Source organism: Helianthus annuus, chromosome 11 (assembly GCF_002127325.2).
Source record: "Helianthus annuus cultivar XRQ/B chromosome 11, HanXRQr2.0-SUNRISE, whole genome shotgun sequence".
Classification (NCBI taxonomy): Eukaryota; Viridiplantae; Streptophyta; class Magnoliopsida; order Asterales; family Asteraceae; genus Helianthus; species Helianthus annuus.
Genome location: NC_035443.2, coordinates 142,101,178 through 142,122,086, shown reverse-complemented (window position 1 = coordinate 142,122,086; position 20,909 = coordinate 142,101,178). Strand labels below are relative to the sequence as shown.

The window sequence follows — 20,909 nt, the reverse complement described above, 5'->3', positions numbered from 1 at the left end:
TTAAATTTTGATTTTAATTTGTACATTTGTAAACCTTAAACTTGTGTTTTTTTAATAAAACGAAATTAAAAATTCAAGAGGAAATTCAAAGAGGAAAAAGATCTTAGTATTCAAATTGGAGAGTGAGTTAAATTTTCCGTATTCCGTTTACACAGAAGTCTTTCATTATCGCAATTGTCTATCATCTTCATGACATGTCAGCTCTATCCGGGTCGGGGTGTTATAACGTAAGCCACCACCAACGGCCTCCTTTCTCATTACCACCACATAACGCGCAAACTCTAATATATATCAATGTTTATAAACTCACATAATAACTAGTCATACACTTCTTAAACCTTCTAATTTCCATAGTCCAAAATTTCATTTTCATCCCAAATAAATATTCCAACACACACACACACACACACTAGCAAAGAGAGTTTGCTCCTTACAACAACCTAACACCAACACTAGCAAATTCACAACTCATTTTACTGTTCTTTCCATATCTTACCAGTAACTCTCAGCTTCAGTTCCTTCCTATCACCTCCCGAAAAGAAAAGCGCCATATTACGCTGAATAATCAGACCGTCGAAGCTATCACGAACCTTTCTATGACTGTCTCGTATGCTTCTTGGGACTCCTTGCCACGTCATCTTCCTCCCGTTCCCTCCAACCTCCAGGCTGTAGCTGTAGTTCTTCGCCTCGTCATCGTCCCCCATAAATCTCAAGAACGCGATATAAACGGGCGCCATTCCCAGCTGGAACGCCTCAAAATGGAGACAGAAGTACTGGCCATAACAACTAAATACCTGAAGTGTCAGAAAAAAAAAACAAGATCTTTAATTAACTCATGTTTGATCATCAACTAAATGTCTAACATACCCTTCAAAATCAATAGAAACTAGGGGTGCTAAACGGGCCGTGTTCACGGGTTGGTGGGTCCAACCCGACCTGATCCCGAAAAGTTTAGATGAACTTGAAGACGACCCAAACCCAAAAATCGTGTCATACATATGAAGAACCCGAACACGACCCATTCAACCTGAATTTTTTTTTTTTTCGCAAATTAATATATTAAAATCAAAATTTACTAAAAAAACACAAATGTATAAAATACTATAATTACGGAAGAAAACACCCACCCAATATAATTAATGACAAAATACATGTAGTAAAAAATAAAATAAAATATAATATAAATGGGTTAAACGGGCCAAACAGCCAACCTATTTAGCTAAATGGGACCCGGATTCAACCTGAAATTGACCCGAACCTGTTTGGACTAAACCCAAAACCCACGAATTCGTGTTAGGTTTGTGTCGTGTTTTTGGGTCGTGTCAGAAATTCACACCCTTAGTAGAAACAAAGACAGTTGAACATACCGTAAGCATCCATGTCGCATTCTCAACCTCATGAGGGTTTGATTTGACATAACGATGGTTAAACGTACTGCCATTATGCATGTCAACTTTATGGCCGTCTTTTAGATGGGCTACGAGATACGGGATGTCGCCGATAACAGTGCATTCTGAGCCGGCGTAAGGACAGTTATAGGGTCGGAAAATGCATTGAGATTCATGTTTTAACTTGCTGTAATACGGATAGATTCCGAAACACCCGTAGCTCTGATATTTACAAGGAAGTTCAAGCGATGCGGCCACCTTCTCAAGGGCTAGACATCTAATGTTTCCGAGTTCATGCCTGCATGTTGGACAACGGTTGTGCACACGCGGTTTGCAGCCCGAACATAATGTGTGACCATTCGAGCACTACAAAAAAAAAAAAGAAAAATATCAGTTTACATGCATTTCAAAATAAAAAAAAAAATTGTAAAAATGGGAACTTGATTAACTATGATTTTTGTAAACATTTTATGACCTGATGGATAGGAGGGTACATGGCATTCAAGCAAACCGGACACTCCAATAGATCACGCACACTACTAGTTGCGAGTTGATTAGGTTTTAAAGCGTTTTGAACAGGGTCATGAACATGTACGTGTTCTGTTACATCCATTGCATCTTCAACTTGAGGAGGATCAATAACCTCCGGATTCTCTCGCAAGTCGTCGAAATAAGATATTGCCGACATGATACGCTCTTCCGTTCATATATGCCAATAAAACCAACAGTGTCAGCCAACAGACATACTAATATAATCATAAAGATACATGCAACAAATTTAGCAAGATCACAATTATATACCACAAAGTTTCACCATGATCTGAATTTAACACGTTTTCTTACTTACTTCCAAACAAACTTCGTAATTTTCATTTAGTTAGAATTTTTAGAAGTTTGCTTCCACTCATGGCAGACTTTTAGAACTTTTATCTGTTACTATTAGTTTTCTCACCATTTTGTGTTATCGATAGTTTACTGCTATTTTCTTTAGAACTTTTTCTTCTGTTGTTGTTTTAATTCCCAGTGCCACACTTTTATGTTATCTGGATAGAGGATACTATACTTTACACGCCAAGAAAAGGTTTTTGGAGCTAGGGATCTCAGCAAGAGCAGCCTCTCTATCTCCCGGGATAGAGAAAATGTTTGCCCACATCCTACCCTCCCCAGACCCTACCAATAGCTTGCCATGAGTGGGATTTTACTCAGTACGTTTGTTTGTCTGTCAACATGATCAACCTAGCAAACCCACGGTCTAAAAAAAAGGCTAAGGCAGCCCGAAAAACGAGTCTGAGGCGGCGCCTCAGGGGGTTATATTGTACGTGCGCCTCATAGGGTTGAGGCGCTAAGAAAAGCTGCGCCTCAGGGAGTTATGATGTATGTTTTTGCTGTTTTTGACTTTTTGTATCGGTTCGTCTCGAGGCACGATTCCGTACTTTTAAACCTTGAGCAAACCTAATGGCATGATAGGTCACCATGATGATCACAGCAAATATGATGGACATCCTCATCAATCTTTAAACTCTACCTAACAGTTAACCCTTAAAACATGACTAAAACATGAATCAAAAAGCCACCCACCAAGCATTCAAAATCTATTCATTCACACAAAATAATTCCACTAACAATTGTTCATAGCAAAATGAATCAAAATAACACCAAAACAAACACAAATTCTCCAATTTCATAACCAAGATTACCATGAATACCTAAACCTATATCCACCCCACCTGCACTCAACTACACTAAACTTAAAGATCATATAACAAACAAAAATCAAGAAAACCCACAACCCCAATTTCAAAATTCAGCCCAAAATAATAAACCCGAAAAAAAAGTTACAATTTTTAACACTTCTATCACTTAAAATACATAAACCCAACACCCAAACAGCCGCAAAACCATAAACGTACATCAATAAAAATGATCACAAAACAAACAAAAATCAAGAAAACCCACAAACCCAAATTCAAGACTCATCCCAAAAAAATAACCCACAAAAAAAAGTTTCAATTTTTAACACTTATATGACTTAAAAAGCTAAAGATCGAAACAAACAAAATTCAAGAAAACCCACAACCCCAAATTCAAGATTCATCCCAAAACAATCAACCCACAAAAAAAGTTTCCATTTTTAACACTCAATCACTCAGAAAACCACAAACCCGTATCAATTAACCCACAAACAACCAAAAAGATTGAGAAACAAGAAAGAGGGTACCTGAAATCGAACCCAAAATTGGGGTAGACCGGGTAAAAAACCTAATGAATGCGGGTGGTTGAGGGTAAAATGGTAAATAATAATGAATATTGAGCAAGAAAATTGAATGGTGTACTGGAAACAGAAGAAAAGATTCAAAATAAAGAGGGTGAGAGGGTTGGATATTCAAGAGGAGCGTCAAGCGTGTGCAGTAAGGACAGAGGTAGTTCTCGAGAGAATACAAAGAAGGAGGCTTGACGAAGGTGGGACCAACATATACTTGTTCAAACTTCAAATAAAACAAATCTTATTTTCTCATTCTTACAATATTTATTTTCAAATGCTACTAAAATGTTGTTAGTTTGGTCAAATGAACTGAGATAAGTGTGAATTGGGGTAATGAGTGAATGGAAAAAAAAATACAATTTTGTGGAGGGAAGGATTGGTCACCGACAGCTAATAATGATTTATGTGATAAGTTGAAGCAAAATTAGATATTAATAGGGAAAATAAAATAAGGTTAGTGAGATCATATAGCTATATATATTATTATCCATTGATATTTTGGTGATTGGATGTGACTTATATTAAGTGTATTATACTATTACGATTATTATTATTATGTCATTCTATAGATATGGATTAGGATCAAATACAAAGGATCCTAATTGTAAGAAGTGTAAGAAGGATTTATAGAGTGACAAGTGTCCAATAACCTAAAAAAACCCACTATACAAAAAAAACCCCACTAAAAAAAAAAAAAAAAAAAAAACCTTAAACATCCACCACCACCAAAAACCTAAACCCCCCCCCCACATCACCCACCCCCAAAAAAAAATTTTTTTTTTTTTTTTTGCCGAGGGGGTGGGGGGAGGGGAGGGGGTTTAGGTTTTTGGGTGGTGGTGGGGGTGGAGGCGGGTGTTTAGTTTTTTTTAAGGTTTTTTTAGGGTTTTTTTTTTTTTTTTTTTTGGGGGGGGGGGGGAGAGGGGGTTAGGTTTTTGGGGGTGGGGGTGGGGGGTTAGGTTTTTGGGGGGTGGGGGTGGGGGGTGGGTTAGGTTAGGTTTTTTGGGGGTTTTTTTTGGTGAGGTATAGTTTTTTTTGCCCGGAAGGGGGGGGGGTGGTGGTGGGGGGGTTTAGGTTTTTGGGTGGTAGGGGGGTTAGGTTTTTGGGTGGTGGTGGGGTGGGGTGGGGTGGGTGTTTAGGTTTTTGGTGGTGATGTAGTGGGTTTAGTTTAGCTTATTGGACACTTGTCACTCTATAAATCCTTCTTACACTTCTTACAATTAGAAGCCTTTGTAGAATAACTTAACCCGATATGGATATTACTATTCAGTGATATTTTGGTGATCGGATACAACTTATATTAAGTGTATATTATATTATTACGATTATTATTATGTCATTCTAATAAGAGGATCTTTAATGGGAGGTGGGATTGTCATCAGCGGTGGACTCATTATTATTTTTCATGAGAGGCAGTGAGAGAGCTTAATCAAATTTTTAGAAGGTATCAGAGGCAATAGTAGCTTAACAAAACCCGCTACTCTCTATCTCGGTCTGCCTGTGATTGGCATCCGGTAATGAGTTTGTTTGGAATTATGAATAGGAGGAGTAATAACCAGATAAGTTTTGTGATGAGAAGTTAAAAGAGAGAGAGAAGGGAAGAAAGTATGTGGTGAGTGGGATGATGTGATAGTTGGCGAAGGCTTTCGTAAAGTGTAAACATAAGACTATCCACATTGGTAGAAAGAGAGAAAACATGTCCTTAACCTTCCCCACCCCCCCCCCAAACAAAAGCACCCGCCTCATCATCCACTTTATTTCTCTCTCTACTCGTTCATTCTTTCTCATCAACACTGTCACACCCCAACTGATGGCGGAAACATCGGAATAAGACGAAAAAAGATTGTTATCACACATAACGCTAATTGTGGCAATAGAATTAAAAATAGATTGATTTCATTCATAACAAAATGTTACAATATATGGAACTTGAAATACAACATGTTCAATACAAGAAAAACAATAAAACAAACAAGTACAAAAATTTATACAACATATTAAAGCCTAAAACGTCTATATGTGTATCTAGGCATCATCACTACTTCAGTTTCATGGCATCGTCATCATCAACCTGTAACATGTTAAAAAGTATAGTTCATACCAATATGTATTGGCGAGTATATAGGTCTTCATACATAGCATAAAAAGATAAGTTTTAAACAATTCCACATGGCAAGTTATTGAAACAAGATAAACAACAAAATGAGCATGTGTTTAACTAATCAAACCAATGATGAAACGCAATAAGCTCTTAACATAACCCAAAGTTTACAGGCGGTGCGTTAATCCTATAGCACTATATATGTCAAGGATAGGCTCGTACGAAGTTAATGATAAGTCTAACACAAAACGTATAACTCCAAGTTTAAAGTATCAAGTAATCAAGTAAGGCATGCATGTATCAGGAATGTTTGTGCATTTAAGAATAAAGTTTAAGTGTAAGTTTTATAGATGAACATGTTACACCCCAAAAGGTGGTAAACGAAAAAGGGGGTTCAAGTATACTCACAAAATTGCTAATTCTTCTGATTATCCAAGTGTTGACGATTGAATGAGTTTAGGAAGTTGAATGTATACGGTTTGGAGTTCAAGGTATGTGTAGAGTTGGAATTCAGAATTTAAAAGTATATGGAAAGTAAATATATGAGAAAATAACCATCTAGAATATAACACTCGTTATTGACACTATGAAACCCATGTGGGTTTGAATGTTTTCATGGGTTAAAGTACCCATTAGAATCGTAACGAGTACTATGTTCTTAGATGGTGTAACCTATCATTTTGACAAGTAACCATTAGATTATAATCAAAAGTTTGGTTACTATAAGTATTATATATTCTATATAGTATATATTTATAAGTTCTAGTCCATTATCATACAAGAATGTCATAGAAGTCATGCATGAGGTAGGAAGATAAATCTTCCATTTAGGAACCTCTTGTGTTTCATCAATACACAAGTTGTCATAAGGCAACAAGGATGGTCATGAACTTACATTAAGGAATTGAAATACATACTATCTAACTAAGAAAACATCAAGTGATGTGTGGATTTGTAGGTAGGATAACCCAAGCTATCCAAATAATCACACAACTTCAAGTGTAGGACTTGTTCATCACTTGTAGGTTAAAACCTTATTAACACAGAAAGTTTTTTTGAGGATTAAACCTCTGGATTTACATGTTACAACCTTGTTTTTAAGCACACATAGTCATAGTCTTGATTAGTGACATAAGGACATAGGAATGTATGAAGAAAACATGAGTTTTCTTCCAAAACATAAAGATAAAAATGAGCAGAATTTAGGTGCAATTTGGACCTCAAAAATGGTGAGGTTTCACCTTAGTTTGCCCAAACAAACTTGTGAGAACCTTTCTAGAGGTTATCCAAGTGTTGTAGAAGAAGAAACAAGAAGAAAATTGAAGTGGAAGTGAGTTAAAACTCACTTTTTATGGCTGGAACTTTAAAAAATGTGGCTGAAACTCAGCTGAGTTTGGGAGAGTTTTTAAAGTGTTTGGAGGCTTGTAAAAGTGGAATAAGGAGTGGGGAAGTGCTTATTATATAGGGCAGGGATTAGGGTTTCAATGGGTTGGGCTTTGGAAGTGTTTAGAAGGGGTTAAACCTTGAAACAAGCCCACAAAACCCAACCATATGGGGCTGAATTTCGCTGATTTGGGGTTGCCATATTTCTTTATTTTAAAAAAAAAAATTATAATGAGTAATTTTGTTAATTAAGTTGTGTAATAATATGCAACAATGTTCCCCCTAACTTGTAACAAGGTATAATATGAAATAAAATATGATTTAACTAGGTAAAAAGTGTGATGTATAAGTATATAACATGTTTGTAAGTGACAAGTATATGTCACATATTAGATGATTAATCGTTGTGTAATAAAGCATATTATTAGGGTTTTTTAGTATCAACAATATAAGGACAGGTATGGACATGTATGGTTAAGTATATGCATCGTAAATAAGTATCGTACGCGTATGAATTACGAATAAGGATTCGAATGTATGAAGCATGTATGAATTTAAAGAAATACGAATTTTTATTTATGATTCAAGTCTCGGATTTTACAACGATTACGAAGATTACAAGGAATACAAGATTTCCAAGAATAGCATTACAAGGCGAGCTTTCTAATTATGGAAAGTAGGGAAAAAGCAGGGCATTACAAACACTTCTTTACATGAGCTAAAAAAAATATTCGTCTCTCTCCTCTCTTTCACCTCCGTCTCATCTCCATATCACCTACGCCTCAAATGATTTCATTTTCTCTCTACCAATAAAGATAGTCTAGTGTTGATTGAGTTGGTGAAGTTTAAAGCACATTTGAGTTGTTCAAGTTGATTAGTGTATGATCTTATAGAATAATATGTTATTAGCAGTGTTGTGAATAAGCTGTGTTAGGATGTGCAATATGTTATTAGCAGTGTTGTGAATAAGTTGTGTTAGGATGTGCACGGGTCGACTTGTTCTGTTTTGAGCCCTAACCAATAAAAAATAATTATTGGAGGATGTTAACCAATTTATTTTCAGTCAATCGGCTTTTTGTATGAGTTTAGTTTAATATATGGACCATTTAGTTTAATATATGGACCATTTAACAGCTAAGGAATTTGGGCTTGAATTTTTTTTAAACCAACAAAAACTGGACATGGATAATGAATCTGGATATGAAGTTTTGGGTTTAAAATTTTAGTTAATCGGTCATTGATGAACATTTGAGCTTGTTGTTATTATTATTATTATTATTATTATTATTATTATTATTATTATTATTATTATTATTATTATTATTATTATTATTATTATTATTATTATTATTATTATTATTATTATTATTTTGGCTTTACCATAAGTTAGCAGATTACTTGTCTATGTGGAACCATAGCAGTTAATCTATTTACTATAATAAAAGAAACCAATTTTTGGATACGTGTCATTTATTGAAGGTATTCTCAAATCTATGCTTATCTTATATTAACTAAATAAATAATAAATTAATATTAAATCTTATCGTACTTTAATAAAATATTATCCTCAAATCTAAATTATTAATTTAATATATTTTTAAAACAAATACCTCTCTTTCCTACTTATCTTATATTAAATATACTAGGTTAGTTGCCCGTGTAAATACACGGGTTGTACAATGTAATTTAACCCTTATTTTGTTTTTTCTTTTAACCAGCGAAGAAAGATATAAAAAAATCAAACAGCGAGAAAATGTCATACAAAGTTGAATATTACACCATGTTCAAATCCAAGAAGCACCACTTGTAATCTAAATATAACCATTGAAGCACCATTTGCTTAAGAAAACATAAAACTCTGTTCTCCATCATGTAAACGGAGATATTTTATTAAGAGTTTACTCCATGATTTGTATCTAACGGAATGTGTAAGAAGTTGTTTCGAGTCCATAGACGCGCCAATGTTCTCCTTCGTATGACTTGTTGGTTGGTCTGAGTTTGCACCTCTGTTTTTGAAAGATTGCTTATCTACATAGGCTTAATAAATTAGTCTTCCTGACACTCCAATTGCTCAAATAAATTTATTATGATTATAAAACGGTAAATTACATTATATTATCAATTCCTCGTTACATTAATAAAACATAATGAACAATGCACTCACATGTCAGGTCATTTTGGCGAATAAATACTAACATTGCATGTCTTTACTCTCTGCTGGTTGATGTTACATGCATATTCTTGAAGCAAAACACATAAATGGTGGTTGATTGTGAGCTACAGATAATCAGCTTGGAATTGTTGCAAGATCACCTATCATTTTGTCTAATATCAGGATGGAAGTAAGATCGATAACAGTACATAAAATTAAACAATAAAACAGGTTCTAACCATGATTATAATAATTTTATACAAATATAGATTAACAACTGTCAAAATCATAATCACGAACGTCTTTGATAATTGATACCTCGGGATAATACAGTTATACAGGTTCTAACCATGAACGTCTTCGATACCTCAGCAAACAGCATAGCATCCACGCTATCCTGTAATAGACAAACAAACTTCAAATTTACTGCTACTTAGGATATTATAAGTTTTTAACAAATACCCAGCTATTAACTTTTACCAAATGCATACATTTTACATGCTTCCCAAGATTAAAAAAAGGTAATAAGCACAATGTAAACACAGTAATCTGTACCAGTTGGTTAATTAACATTGGATAACAACCCAACAGGAGAGCTATAATAGAAGCTATAAATACTTCCTAACCAAAGTGATTGACATACATGTGCAAGCTTTTTAAGAAGTCTGTGATGCCCTAACTCCAGAACCAAAAACCCCCTAAAATCTTAGTAATAAAAAATTCACATGAGCCTTAATTAAAGAACCAACATCTAACAATTGATTTAAATGAGTTTCATACCTTGATTTAACAATTGTGAAGGATATTGTAACGCCCTGCTATTTCGCACCCTCTATATTTGGAAACCTTTGTGTATAATCCTATTCTTGGAAACTTTGCGTTCTTGTAATCATCGTTTCGATGTAACCTTTGTAGAATCCGAGACTTGAATCACAATGAAATTCTCGTTTGAATGAAATATTATTCTTGATTCTATATTTATCGATACTTGATACTCGTTAAACTAGTTAAAACTCTGAAAAGAATGAGACTCGAAAGCTTCGTGAAATAAATAATCGTTTAAAGATTTTTATTCGTTATAAATATGGTCATTATTCAGATTAATTAAATTAATTAATTTTGTTATCTAAAAGTTTATTTTATAATATCTAGTTAGTCTCGTTAAAAATAAAAGTTAGTAAATTAACTTAGTTTAAAACTATAAAGTTAATTTTCCTTCTTTTATAATATAACTTGGTTAATTAAAGTCAAGGGTTATTTGTGCAAATTGTCTAAACTAAACCTCAGGGGCTGATTATGTAATTGCTGAAAGTAATGTTTTAAAACACAAAAACCATCAAAAAGGAAAGACTGTAGACCACGGTAGGGGTGAGCATTAAACGGGTCGGAACCGCGAAACCCATGAAACCCGTTTGGAACCGACCCATGTTACCCATATATGTATTTCATGGTTCGGGTCTCGGTTCTGGTAAATGCCCTTTTTACGGTTCCGGGTCGGTTCTGGGTAAACCTGTCAAAGACCCGATTAAGAACCATTGGAACCGATTTACATAAACCCAATCAAAACATTTTTTTTTAAATTGATAAGGATACTTTATTAAAAAATTGATAAATATCCCTTATTAAAGGAAACAGATCAACGTTAAGGAAAGCAATCCTTATCAAATTACAAAACAAAGAAATCAACCCTTATTTATACCAATAAACATACGACAGTTGAAAACCAACTCATTCGACTTCTCATCTTCATCCAAGTTCTTCTTCAAGAGGTTATATTGTAGGCAGAGGTATGTATGTATGCAAATTATTATTGTATGTATATGTGTGTTCATGTATGTAAAACTGCAACTCATAAGTTAGGATGCATGGAATCACGGTTTAACTTAAATAAAAATATTAGATATTCGGATAAACCATAAGTTAGGATGCATGGAATCACGGTTTAACTCAAACACCGAAACAAAATTCCCATTGCTGCTCTAATCATGGTTTCCTTCACAACCATTATTAACACTTTATCATCAACGAACCAACCAACAATGGCTACTTCCAGCAATGGTCTTCAACTTGCCACTTTGTTTTTCGGTGTTTTACTGTTCGGATCGGTTGGTTATCTATGTGAGTCAGTTCCAGGCATTTACACATAGATGTTTGACTAACAATATGTAGCTCGTGACATATGTTTGACTAACAATAGAATTTAATTAATTTACGTTTGACTAAATTTATTCATTATAACCGAATGAATTTGCTAGTGACACATGTAAATTTATAATGTAATGTAGTGTAATTTGACGCTATTTGATACTTAATCATAATGTTGTATATGTTTCGAATAGAATGGATCCGCATAATGTTTCGAGTGGCGAGAACGAAGAAAACATTAAAAGAGCAAAAGCTGGGAAGGAAAAAGTGAGTACAAGAAAAAGGAAGCTTAAAGGTTTTGTTGGAGCCATATGACAGAATTCTATGATGAGGATGGTAGAAGAAAAGGTAGATGCAACTATTGTTCCGCGGAGTTGTGTGCAGATTCTGGACCGAACGGAACCTCATCCTTAAATAAGCATGTTAGAAACTGTAAAGAAAATCCGGAAAATCAGGCAAAAGATCAACCTAACTTGGTGGTTAAAAAAAACTGAAGATGGCCAAGGTACGTTAAAAACTTGGAAGTTCGATCCCACTAAGGTTAGAAAGTTACTGATTAAAATGATTATTGTGGATGAGCTTCCGTTTTCTTTTGTTGAACGGGAAGGGTTTAGAGAGTTTATGGAAGCATTGTGCCCTAGTTTTAATGTCCCCTCACGTTTCACTGTAGCTCGTGACATACTTGATTTATACTTGGATGAGAAAAAGAAACTAAGAGATTTTTTTGTTAAAAATAAGCAAAGAGTATCTTTTACAACGGATACATGGACATCGGTCCAACGTATTAATTATATGTGTTTAACTGCTCACTTCATTGATGAAAACTGGCGATACCATAAGAGAATTATAAACTTCAAGCCAATTCTTAGTCATAAGGGTGATGATATAGCGAGGGCCCTTCAGGAGTGTATTGAGGAATGGGGGATAGAACTGGTTATGACCATTACCATGGATAATGCGTCATCAAACGATGCTGCGGTTACAATATTAAAAAATAGGCTACCAAATTTAATTGATAAAGGGAAGCATTTGCATGTTAGATGTGTAGCCCATGTTATTAACCTAATAGTCCAGGATGGTTTGAAAGTACAAAATGACACCATTGAGGTTATACATAATGCCGTTAAACACATACGAGCATCACCAACTAGGCTTGACAACTTTAAAGCATGTGTTGCTGCTTCAAAAGTAGAGACAAAAGGTTTGTTATCTCTAGATGTTAGCACTAGATGGAATAGCACCTATGATATGTTGGAGAGAGCTATTGAACTAGAAAAGGCAATTGATATGTATGGCCGCAAGGATGCTAGTTTTAGTAAAGATATACCATGTCGTAGTGACTGGATGTATGCAAAAAAAAATGACAACAATACTAGAACTTTTCAAAAGAAAAACAATAGATTTGTCTTGTTCAAATTACGTGATAGCACATGAGGTATATGCCGAGGTTATAGATATTGGTGATAACCTTAATCAAATGTTTAATGAACCGGGACTACATTTTGAATTTTTGAATATGGTATCAACGATGAAACACAAATTTGATAAATATTATGAAGATTATGATAATAGTAAGAGTAATAAGTTGTTTGAGTTTGCGGCTATCTTGGATCCCCGTGTGAAACTTACAATAATAGAGTACGGTTGTGCGAAAAATTGTGAGTTGATGAAAAAAGACGGTAAGTTAAAGACAGATAAAGAATTTAAAGAAAAGGTCAAAGAAATGGTTGATGGGGTGGAATCTGAGATGCACAAACTGCTACGAGAATATGAGGATTTGGAACCAGCCAGTTCAAGCATTCCAGTTAATACAGTTGAACAAGGTCGGGGTAAGAAACAATGGATGGGTAAGCTTGAACAGTTTCGTGGTGTTGCTGGACAGTCTTCTAGTAAGAAGACAGAATTAGAAAAATATCTCTTAGAAGATCTTGAATTAATGAATGACGAGTTTGATATATTGCTTTGGTGGAAGGTAAATTCCACTAGATATCCAACCTTGGCACGGATGGCAAAAGGTAGTAATTATTTATTTTATAAATTTATATATTTTGTAAATGTATATTCAACTAAAATGTTTTGTTTTTTTTTCAGATATATTGGCTATCCCAGTTTCAACCGTAGCTTCTGAGTCTGCTTTTAGCACTGGCGGGCGAGTAGTAGAATGCTACAGAAGTTCGTTATCACCCACCATTGTTGAGGCGTTAATTTGCACACAGGACTGGATTCGACCCGGGAGAAAAGAAATAAATGAAGAGGAAGAATATGAGAAATTTGATGAGTTCACAAAAGGTATGTGTTATTATTTTGTTAACCATATTCGTTTGTTTTTTTTTTCTAACTGTTACTTTTATTTAGATGTTTATGAGAGGATTGAAAAGATGAAGATTGAATTAAGGTTAACGGCAAAAGTGTATAACAACGATAGAGAGGATTGGAGAAAGACCAAACAAATCTTTTGTTTGAACACGTATTTGAAATTTTTATTTATGGTTTAATTTGTTCGTTCTTTCGCAAAGACTTTGTTTCGGTTTTTTTCGTTTCCTTTGAGTCGGTCTGTGTTTCGTTCTTTCGCAATGACTTTGTTTCGGTTTTTTCGTTTCCTTTGAATTTGATATTCCGTGTAGTCGTCGGGTTTTGGTTGACTGTTCATTACTTGGGTCTACATTGCTTCTGGTGTTTCCAATTTAGGCTGCTATAATTTTTGATGATCTGCTGTATGTTGTTTATATTATATGGTTCATTGGTTTCGGTCAAAATGAGGGATAGGTATGTGGCAGTGGCAACATGACAGCTAGATTAGTTTGGGTCAAAAACTAAATTAATTTATTAATACTTATAATTATAAAGGCAACATAGCAGCTAAATTAATTTACAAGTTTATGTTTTTGTTACTTTGATATATTTGATGCACAGTCCATTCAAAATTGTTTATGGCCTTTATACGGTTCTGGGCCTTAAATTCGGTTCTGGGAACCATCAGACCCGTTTACGGAACCGACCCGCACCCACATAAAAGGGGTCGGTTAAGGTTCTTGATATTAGGGCTGTTCATGAGCCGAACCGAGCCGAGCCAGGCCAAGCTCGGGCTCGGCTCGATTATAAACCGAGCTGGCTCGGCTCGGCTCGGATTTGAAACCGAGCTGAAAATCTAAGCTCGGGCTCGGCTTGGTTTTAAACCGAGCTAGCTCGGCTCGGCTTGGTTTAGCTTGATTTTATAAAAAAAACTAATATATACATCTTAAAATTTAATAGCCTAAAATATTATTCAATAATTTAAAAGAATATATTCAAAATAAGTTCAACCTAACACAATTCAAACCAAAATCAAGTTTAACAACGCAAAATAAGTTTTAATTTCAATAAAATACAATACTAGTTCATTAGTATGGTAATCAATCTTCAAATATGCTATAAATATCAAATTACAAACCTATATACATGTAAATAATAATCAGTTTTTTTTTGTAATATATTATAATGTATATAAAATTAAAACTTATTATAAGTAAAATAATTCGAGCTAAACCGAGCCGAGCTACAAAGCGAGTCGAACCGAGCCAGCTCGGCTCGTTACGAGCCGAGCCGAGCTAGGCTCACTTTGTAACCGAGCCGAGCCGGCTCGGCTCACTTTTAAACCGAGCCAAATCGAGCGAGCTTTTTCCGAGCTAAATCCGAGCGAGCTTCGAGCGAGCTCCGAGCCGCGAGCTTTTCGAACAGCCCTACTTGATATTGATACAAAACGGTTCCCGGTTCCGGGTCGGGTCGGTCCGGTTCCTGTGGGTCAGACCCATTTGCTCACTCCTAGACCACGGGACTCGAACCCGGGTCGGCAGCTTCACAAGCACACACGCAAACCCGGCCCATTTAATCCTTTAAACACTCGCTACCTGGAGCCCAGGCGGCCCGCAAACAGGCCCAACCTGTCTCCGCGGCCCGCCAAACTAGCCCAGCGCGTAAGTTATGACCAGACCCTTTACCAGCTCGTTTTTTTAGCGCGATTTTGAGTATTTTTGAGTTTTAAACTTGGTTTTAACATTAATTACTCACCTAACAACTAACCAAACTCTTCCCTATAGAAACCCATCATTCTCCAAGCATTTGACACTTTTCTAATCACTCTAAACTCTCCCAAATTAGTCTCTAATCAACTGCAAATCTCAAGTTCGAGTAGAAACACCAACCTTCACAAAAATATGCATAACTCACTCATTTCTTATCCGATTCACTCGTTCTTTTTCCTACTTCTTTGGTTTGACCTTAGCTACGTTTCCATTGGTTTTCCATGGAAAACCAGGCCCTGGAACGTCACTAAAAAGGCTCCAAAGTTGACTGACTTTTCTGTTTTCATCTAAAACATTGTTAATCTTAGTTGAACTTGAGTCTAACTCATCTCAAACCTATGTCCTAATGCTTATAACCTCATCTATGGTTAGTTAGGCTTAAAAACAAGGTTGAGACATGTTAAATCAGAGGTTAAAACCTCACAAACTTTTTTGTTTTGTTCAAGGGTTTAACCCACAAGTGATGTTCAAGTATAAAGCTTGATGATTGTGTGATTTAGGATTAGCTTGGGCTATCCTACTTAAAAATCCACACATTGCTTGATGTTTTTCCATAGATTAGTTGTTATATCATTATTTCTTGTAAGTTCATGATCCTCCTTGTTGTTTATAACAACAAGTGTAGTGGTGAACAATAGAGGTACCTAAATGGAAGCTTTGTTCTTGCTACCGTATGTATGAATTCTATGACACTTAGAGGTACCTAAATGAAGACTTTAATCTTCTACCTCACGCTTAACATATATGATATAGTATACTCTATGTAATACCTATATAACATTCAAACAAACCGAACTCTTGATGATGAACAAGTGGACATTGTCAAGTTAGTAAGTTTATCATCTAGGCATCATATGTGATAGATGGTTATTTTCATATGTCTAATTTCATAAACTTCAAACCCGTAAACCCTAATGTCATTATCCCTTAGAATTCCGAATCGAACATATTCAACCTTTTAGTCTCAACAACTTCGTCACATTGGATAATCGGAAAGAATATGCAATTTTGTGAGTATACTCGAACCCATTTTACTTTTAAACACTTTTGGGTGCAACATGTATTCTATGTAAAAACACGAAAACACTTGAAACTATTTGAAGCACACTTTATCCATATTGAAACATGTTAATCTCCCGCTAGACTATTGGGAGTGAAACTTTGAACAATTTGATGCTTGTTAATCTCGTATGCTACGTAAACTATTTGTGTTGATATATGCTCATTAACTTTGCTAGCCCACCTTAACAATTATAGCGCTATAGGAGTAATGCACCGCCCACGAGACTTGGGGTATTGTTAAGTTAAACTGTTTTACCTCCCGTGAAACTATTGGGATAGGCTATTTTAACGCATTGGAAACTTGGGTTTGAACATATTATTACACAATCTCAGCGTACTAGTAACTTGCATATTGTTGTTCATGTTGGATACGAGCATGTTAAACAATTTTATTCTATATTATACTATGTATCAAACTTGTATACTCGCCTTTGCTTTTGCATTGAACTCTATTTTAATACATGTTGCAGGTTCGATAGACAAGATGATGCCGGGTGAAGAAACAAGATTTAGGTGGACTTAGAAACACATTTAGATAAATCTATTTTGTCAATGTATCTTTGAAACAATGTTGTCTTATTTGATTTTTGTATGACATTTTTAGCAATTTTACGAAATTTGAATTTAATCTATATTGTCACATAGCGTTATGAAGTTTGAGCAATTTGTTCGTCTCATCCTGACGCCATCGATTGGGGTGTGACAGATGTGAAAGTGGCGGCACCAATGAGAACCCTTGGAATCGGATGCTTGATTGATGAAGTGGTCGATTTGAGGTTAGGAGAAAGTGGGAAATTGGCGTACGAAAAGATCAAATGTTGTGAAGATTTTGCAGATTAGAGTCTGGATAGAGGATATGGCAGTTGAGAACATTAGGGTTTCTTATGATGTTATTAGGGATATGAATGTCAAAGCAGGGATAAAGATATCGATAAGATCCATTTGAAAATAAAGGGTTATGATCACCCATGATAAAATACATTTAGGCGGGAAAAGCACATCAAGATCATCTAATAGAATATCTAATAGAATGACACGCGTACACAAAAAGGTTTCTTTTATTAGATATAGAAGATAAATAATAAATTAATATTAAATGTTATCTTAATTTATTAAAAATATAACTTTTTTATTATTTGGTATACAAAATTATATTTATTCAACTCGTGTAAAATGCGGGGTTTTTAAAAATTAATTTTTTTTATTATTTACTATACAAAGTTACATTTATATAACCCGTGTAATACACAAAGTTTTTAAAGATATAACTTTTTATCATCTGCTATGTAAAATTAGATTTATTCAACACGTGTAATACACAGGGTTTTTAAGGATATAATTTTTTTTATTATTTGGTAAATTTTTCAACCCTACTATACACGGGTTTTTTTTAAAGATACGACATTTTTAGTATTTAATATACAAAATTACATTTATTTAATATGTGTAATAAACATGGTTTTTAAAGATATAACTCTTTTTAGATCTATTCAACACGTGTAATATACGGGGTTTTTAAGGATGTAATTTTTTTATCATTTGGTAGATTTAATCAACCCGATTATACATGGGTTTTTTAACGATACGACATTTTTAGTATTTACTATTTAGTATACAAAATTACATTTATTTAATCTGTGTAATACACATGGTTTTTTAAGATATTTTTTTATTATTGAATATATAAAATTACATTTATTCAACCCGTGTAATACAGGGGGTTCTAACCTAGTTATTATAATAATAAAAAATCAGCATCTGATACTTTTAATTAAAAAAAATAACTTGAAAAGAAAGAAATGAACTTTAATGCTGCTTATTCATAGCATATATAACATGTTAGCTTTGGTGATACAGTGTTGACCCAGTTATCACAATGTCATTAGTGTTGAAGATGGTTACGGGAGAGAGATTTGTTGCAACGTTTTGAGACCGAAGTCTCACAACACGAGGCTCAGGGAGAAAGCATGAAACATGTATTTACAGTGGTTTACGCGATACTCCTGCTTACCTGTTGGAAGATCTGGACCAAACTTGGCTTGTCTGATGTGGTACAGCCACTTTATGTTCCTTTTGTTTTTCTTTGGTTGTGACTGTGTTTTTTGTTTGGTTGTATTGTTCCCTTAGCAACTTGCTGAGGCATTTATGCTTTGGTAATAAACAAGTCATTTTGAGGGTTGAACTACATCGTTTTGATGTCAGTTTTCTAAATTCTATCCATAACTCAATTATACTATATAAATCTATTGTAGCGATTTCAAATATATTTGACCATATAGTGTCTTTATTTTATATGTTGGACAGTTGGAAATGCCACAATTTTTTTAGCAATTAAAGGATATTCGGACTTGGGCAATACCATTTTTGCATAACTTTGTCGTCCACATCATTATGTGCTCGACTCCACTTAAAAGACTAAAACATACGTGAATGGTCAAGAACCACCCGACTCTTGATCACTGTTGTTAGTCACTCGCCTCTTTTCTTAGGAACCACATCGATACCTAGGTTAACATAGCCCAATCTTATGTATTTTTTATGACACAAATTGTTTTTTTGCTTGGTGTTTACTACCATCGACCTTTATATGGTTTGGTGTATGTTATAGATTGTCCTGCATTTTAGAGATAAAATAACCAATCTACTCTCCGACCTTTATATTTCTAACCTTTTTTATAATTTAATTATTTTAATAAGTTTACAAAGTAAAAAATATACATTAATTATTCATGTATTCGAATAATAATCTGAAAAGCATATATGTTCATTTCAAACCATTACATTGTCTATAAATACAACCGCAATCTTTGCTATCACCACCATGTCGCACCCATCTTATGCGGCTCTGCGTCATCCTTCCACCACATGCCCTTTAAACAACAAACATAAAATTTGCATGTTATCCGATTCTTTTCCTTCCAACCTCTCCTAAAAAAATGTGTTGGTTAGCTCTTTTATAAGAGACTAGGAGTTGATATTTTATGTTATTCGTAAGCCAATATTGAAATCCAATGTGATTGTGCATGTCAAAATTATCGTGTTTGTGTGTTTCAAAGGTTGGTAACGGTGGTGGTATTAAAGCCTTGGAGAATTCATGATAGTTTTTTTAGTTTTTGGTACATGTTAAGTGTTATAATAAAGAACGGACACAACATTAATAAAGTTCTAATAATCTATTATAATAAATAAAAGTTTTTCATTGTGTCGTGGGTCATTCAGTGAGGCAAGTTTCTGCCTCCGGTTCTTGCCCAAAGTTTCTGACCCTACTCACAACCCTAATGACGACAACTTTCAATTCAAAACAATTATAAAACAAGTTTCTGACATAGTTCGATTAACATAAAGTAAATTTTTCTACCCGCAAAGTTCGTGGGTTATAACCTAGTTCATAGCATATATAACATGATGAAAAATAGTCACCTAAAAGTTTAAATACCCACCTAAATGTGCTTGTTGCAAGCCATGATAAAAACTGAAGCTTCAATCGCAATCTTTAATGATAGTAAAGGATTGGTATAACAAACTTTAGTATTGTAATGCTTTGAGCAAACATGATACAACCATACTCGGTATTGTGACACGTAGTAAATATAGAAGATTGGTTTTGTTTGGTTAGTACGTGGGGTATGGTGGATTTGAGTTGGGGCTTGGGTTGGGGCATGAGTTACACGTGGAAAACAAACTCAAATCCACGCCCATGGGGTATGATGGGGCTTGGGATGGGGGCATGAGTTGACACATAGGGGCATGTGAAATGGCTAGTTTGGTTTGGCCATTGAGAGCCTGCTATGTCACCTTGCTAGCCTGTCCCACGCCCGGCTTCAAACCCAAGCCCCAAGGGCCACACCCAACCCAAGCCCACCCGGGGTGGTGGCTTGGACGTTTTCCTCCAACTCACGCCCCAACCCAAGCCCCAGACCCCATAGCCTTAGATCAATTCAATTAGGCTAAATAGTTGTCGTCGGCTAGATTAAATCGATGTTGTGGATGCATGTATTTAAAACCGAACCGAAAAACCGTTTGACAAAAAAAAAAAAAAAAAAAAAAAAAAAAAAAAAAAAACTAAATCGTTGGTTATATTCGGGTTTATGCACAACACTAAGTTCTTGGTTTTAGAATTTATATATGACTAGGAATCTAGTGTTAGAAATTATTGTTTATATAAAATAGACAAAATTGCAGAAAACAACCTTTATGTTTACCCCAAACTGCACTTTATACCTTTCACTATGAAATCCGTCAAAACCAACCTTTACGTTCATGTTTTGTTACACATCACAACCTTTACACCTAACACAGTCAAAAAAGTCAGTCAAGTTGCCCCACGTGCGATGCACGTGAGGGCATTTATGTCTTT

General features: G+C 34.8%; 2 protein-coding genes across 2 annotated transcripts; one reads left to right on the top strand and one right to left on the bottom strand.

Annotated features, from left to right (window-relative positions):
• Window positions 1-314: 314 nt before the first annotated feature.
• On the bottom strand, window positions 315-3,879 carry LOC110890650 (E3 ubiquitin-protein ligase DIS1). Its single transcript, XM_022138268.2, has 4 exons — window positions 3,607-3,879; window positions 1,864-2,084; window positions 1,368-1,754; window positions 315-794 (listed from the first exon to the last, which is right to left on the bottom strand). Exons 2-4 carry the CDS (start codon window positions 2,074-2,076, stop codon window positions 474-476), a joined length of 921 nt encoding a protein of 306 aa, XP_021993960.1. The 5' UTR covers window positions 2,077-2,084; window positions 3,607-3,879; the 3' UTR covers window positions 315-473.
• A 9,078-nt stretch (window positions 3,880-12,957) lies between these two features.
• Window positions 12,958-17,050, top strand: LOC118484091 (zinc finger BED domain-containing protein RICESLEEPER 2-like). The gene is made up of 4 exons (XM_035979983.1): window positions 12,958-13,444; window positions 13,521-13,718; window positions 13,785-13,896; window positions 17,023-17,050. The coding sequence occupies exons 1-4, from the start codon at window positions 12,958-12,960 to the stop codon at window positions 17,048-17,050; spliced, it is 825 nt and encodes a 274-aa protein (XP_035835876.1).
• Window positions 17,051-20,909: the final 3,859 nt, after the last annotated feature.

Bases quoted from the DNA above. Each gene is read 5' to 3' on its own strand.
- LOC118484091 (XM_035979983.1), top strand. From the start codon at position 12,958: ATGAAACACAAATTTGATAAATATTATGAAGATTATGATAATAGTAAG. The intron at 13,719-13,784 runs GTATGTGTTATT...ACTTTTATTTAG, and splicing joins ATTTGATGAGTTCACAAAAG to ATGTTTATGAGAGGATTGAA. The intron at 13,897-17,022 runs GTATTTGAAATT...TACATGTTGCAG, and splicing joins CAAATCTTTTGTTTGAACAC to GTTCGATAGACAAGATGATG.
- LOC110890650 (XM_022138268.2), bottom strand. From the start codon at position 2,076: ATGTCGGCAATATCTTATTTCGACGACTTGCGAGAGAATCCGGAGGTT. The intron at 1,755-1,863 runs GTCATAAAATGT...TTTTTTTTGTAG, and splicing joins TGTACCCTCCTATCCATCAG to TGCTCGAATGGTCACACATT. The intron at 795-1,367 runs GTATGTTCAACT...CTGACACTTCAG, and splicing joins ATGCGACATGGATGCTTACG to GTATTTAGTTGTTATGGCCA.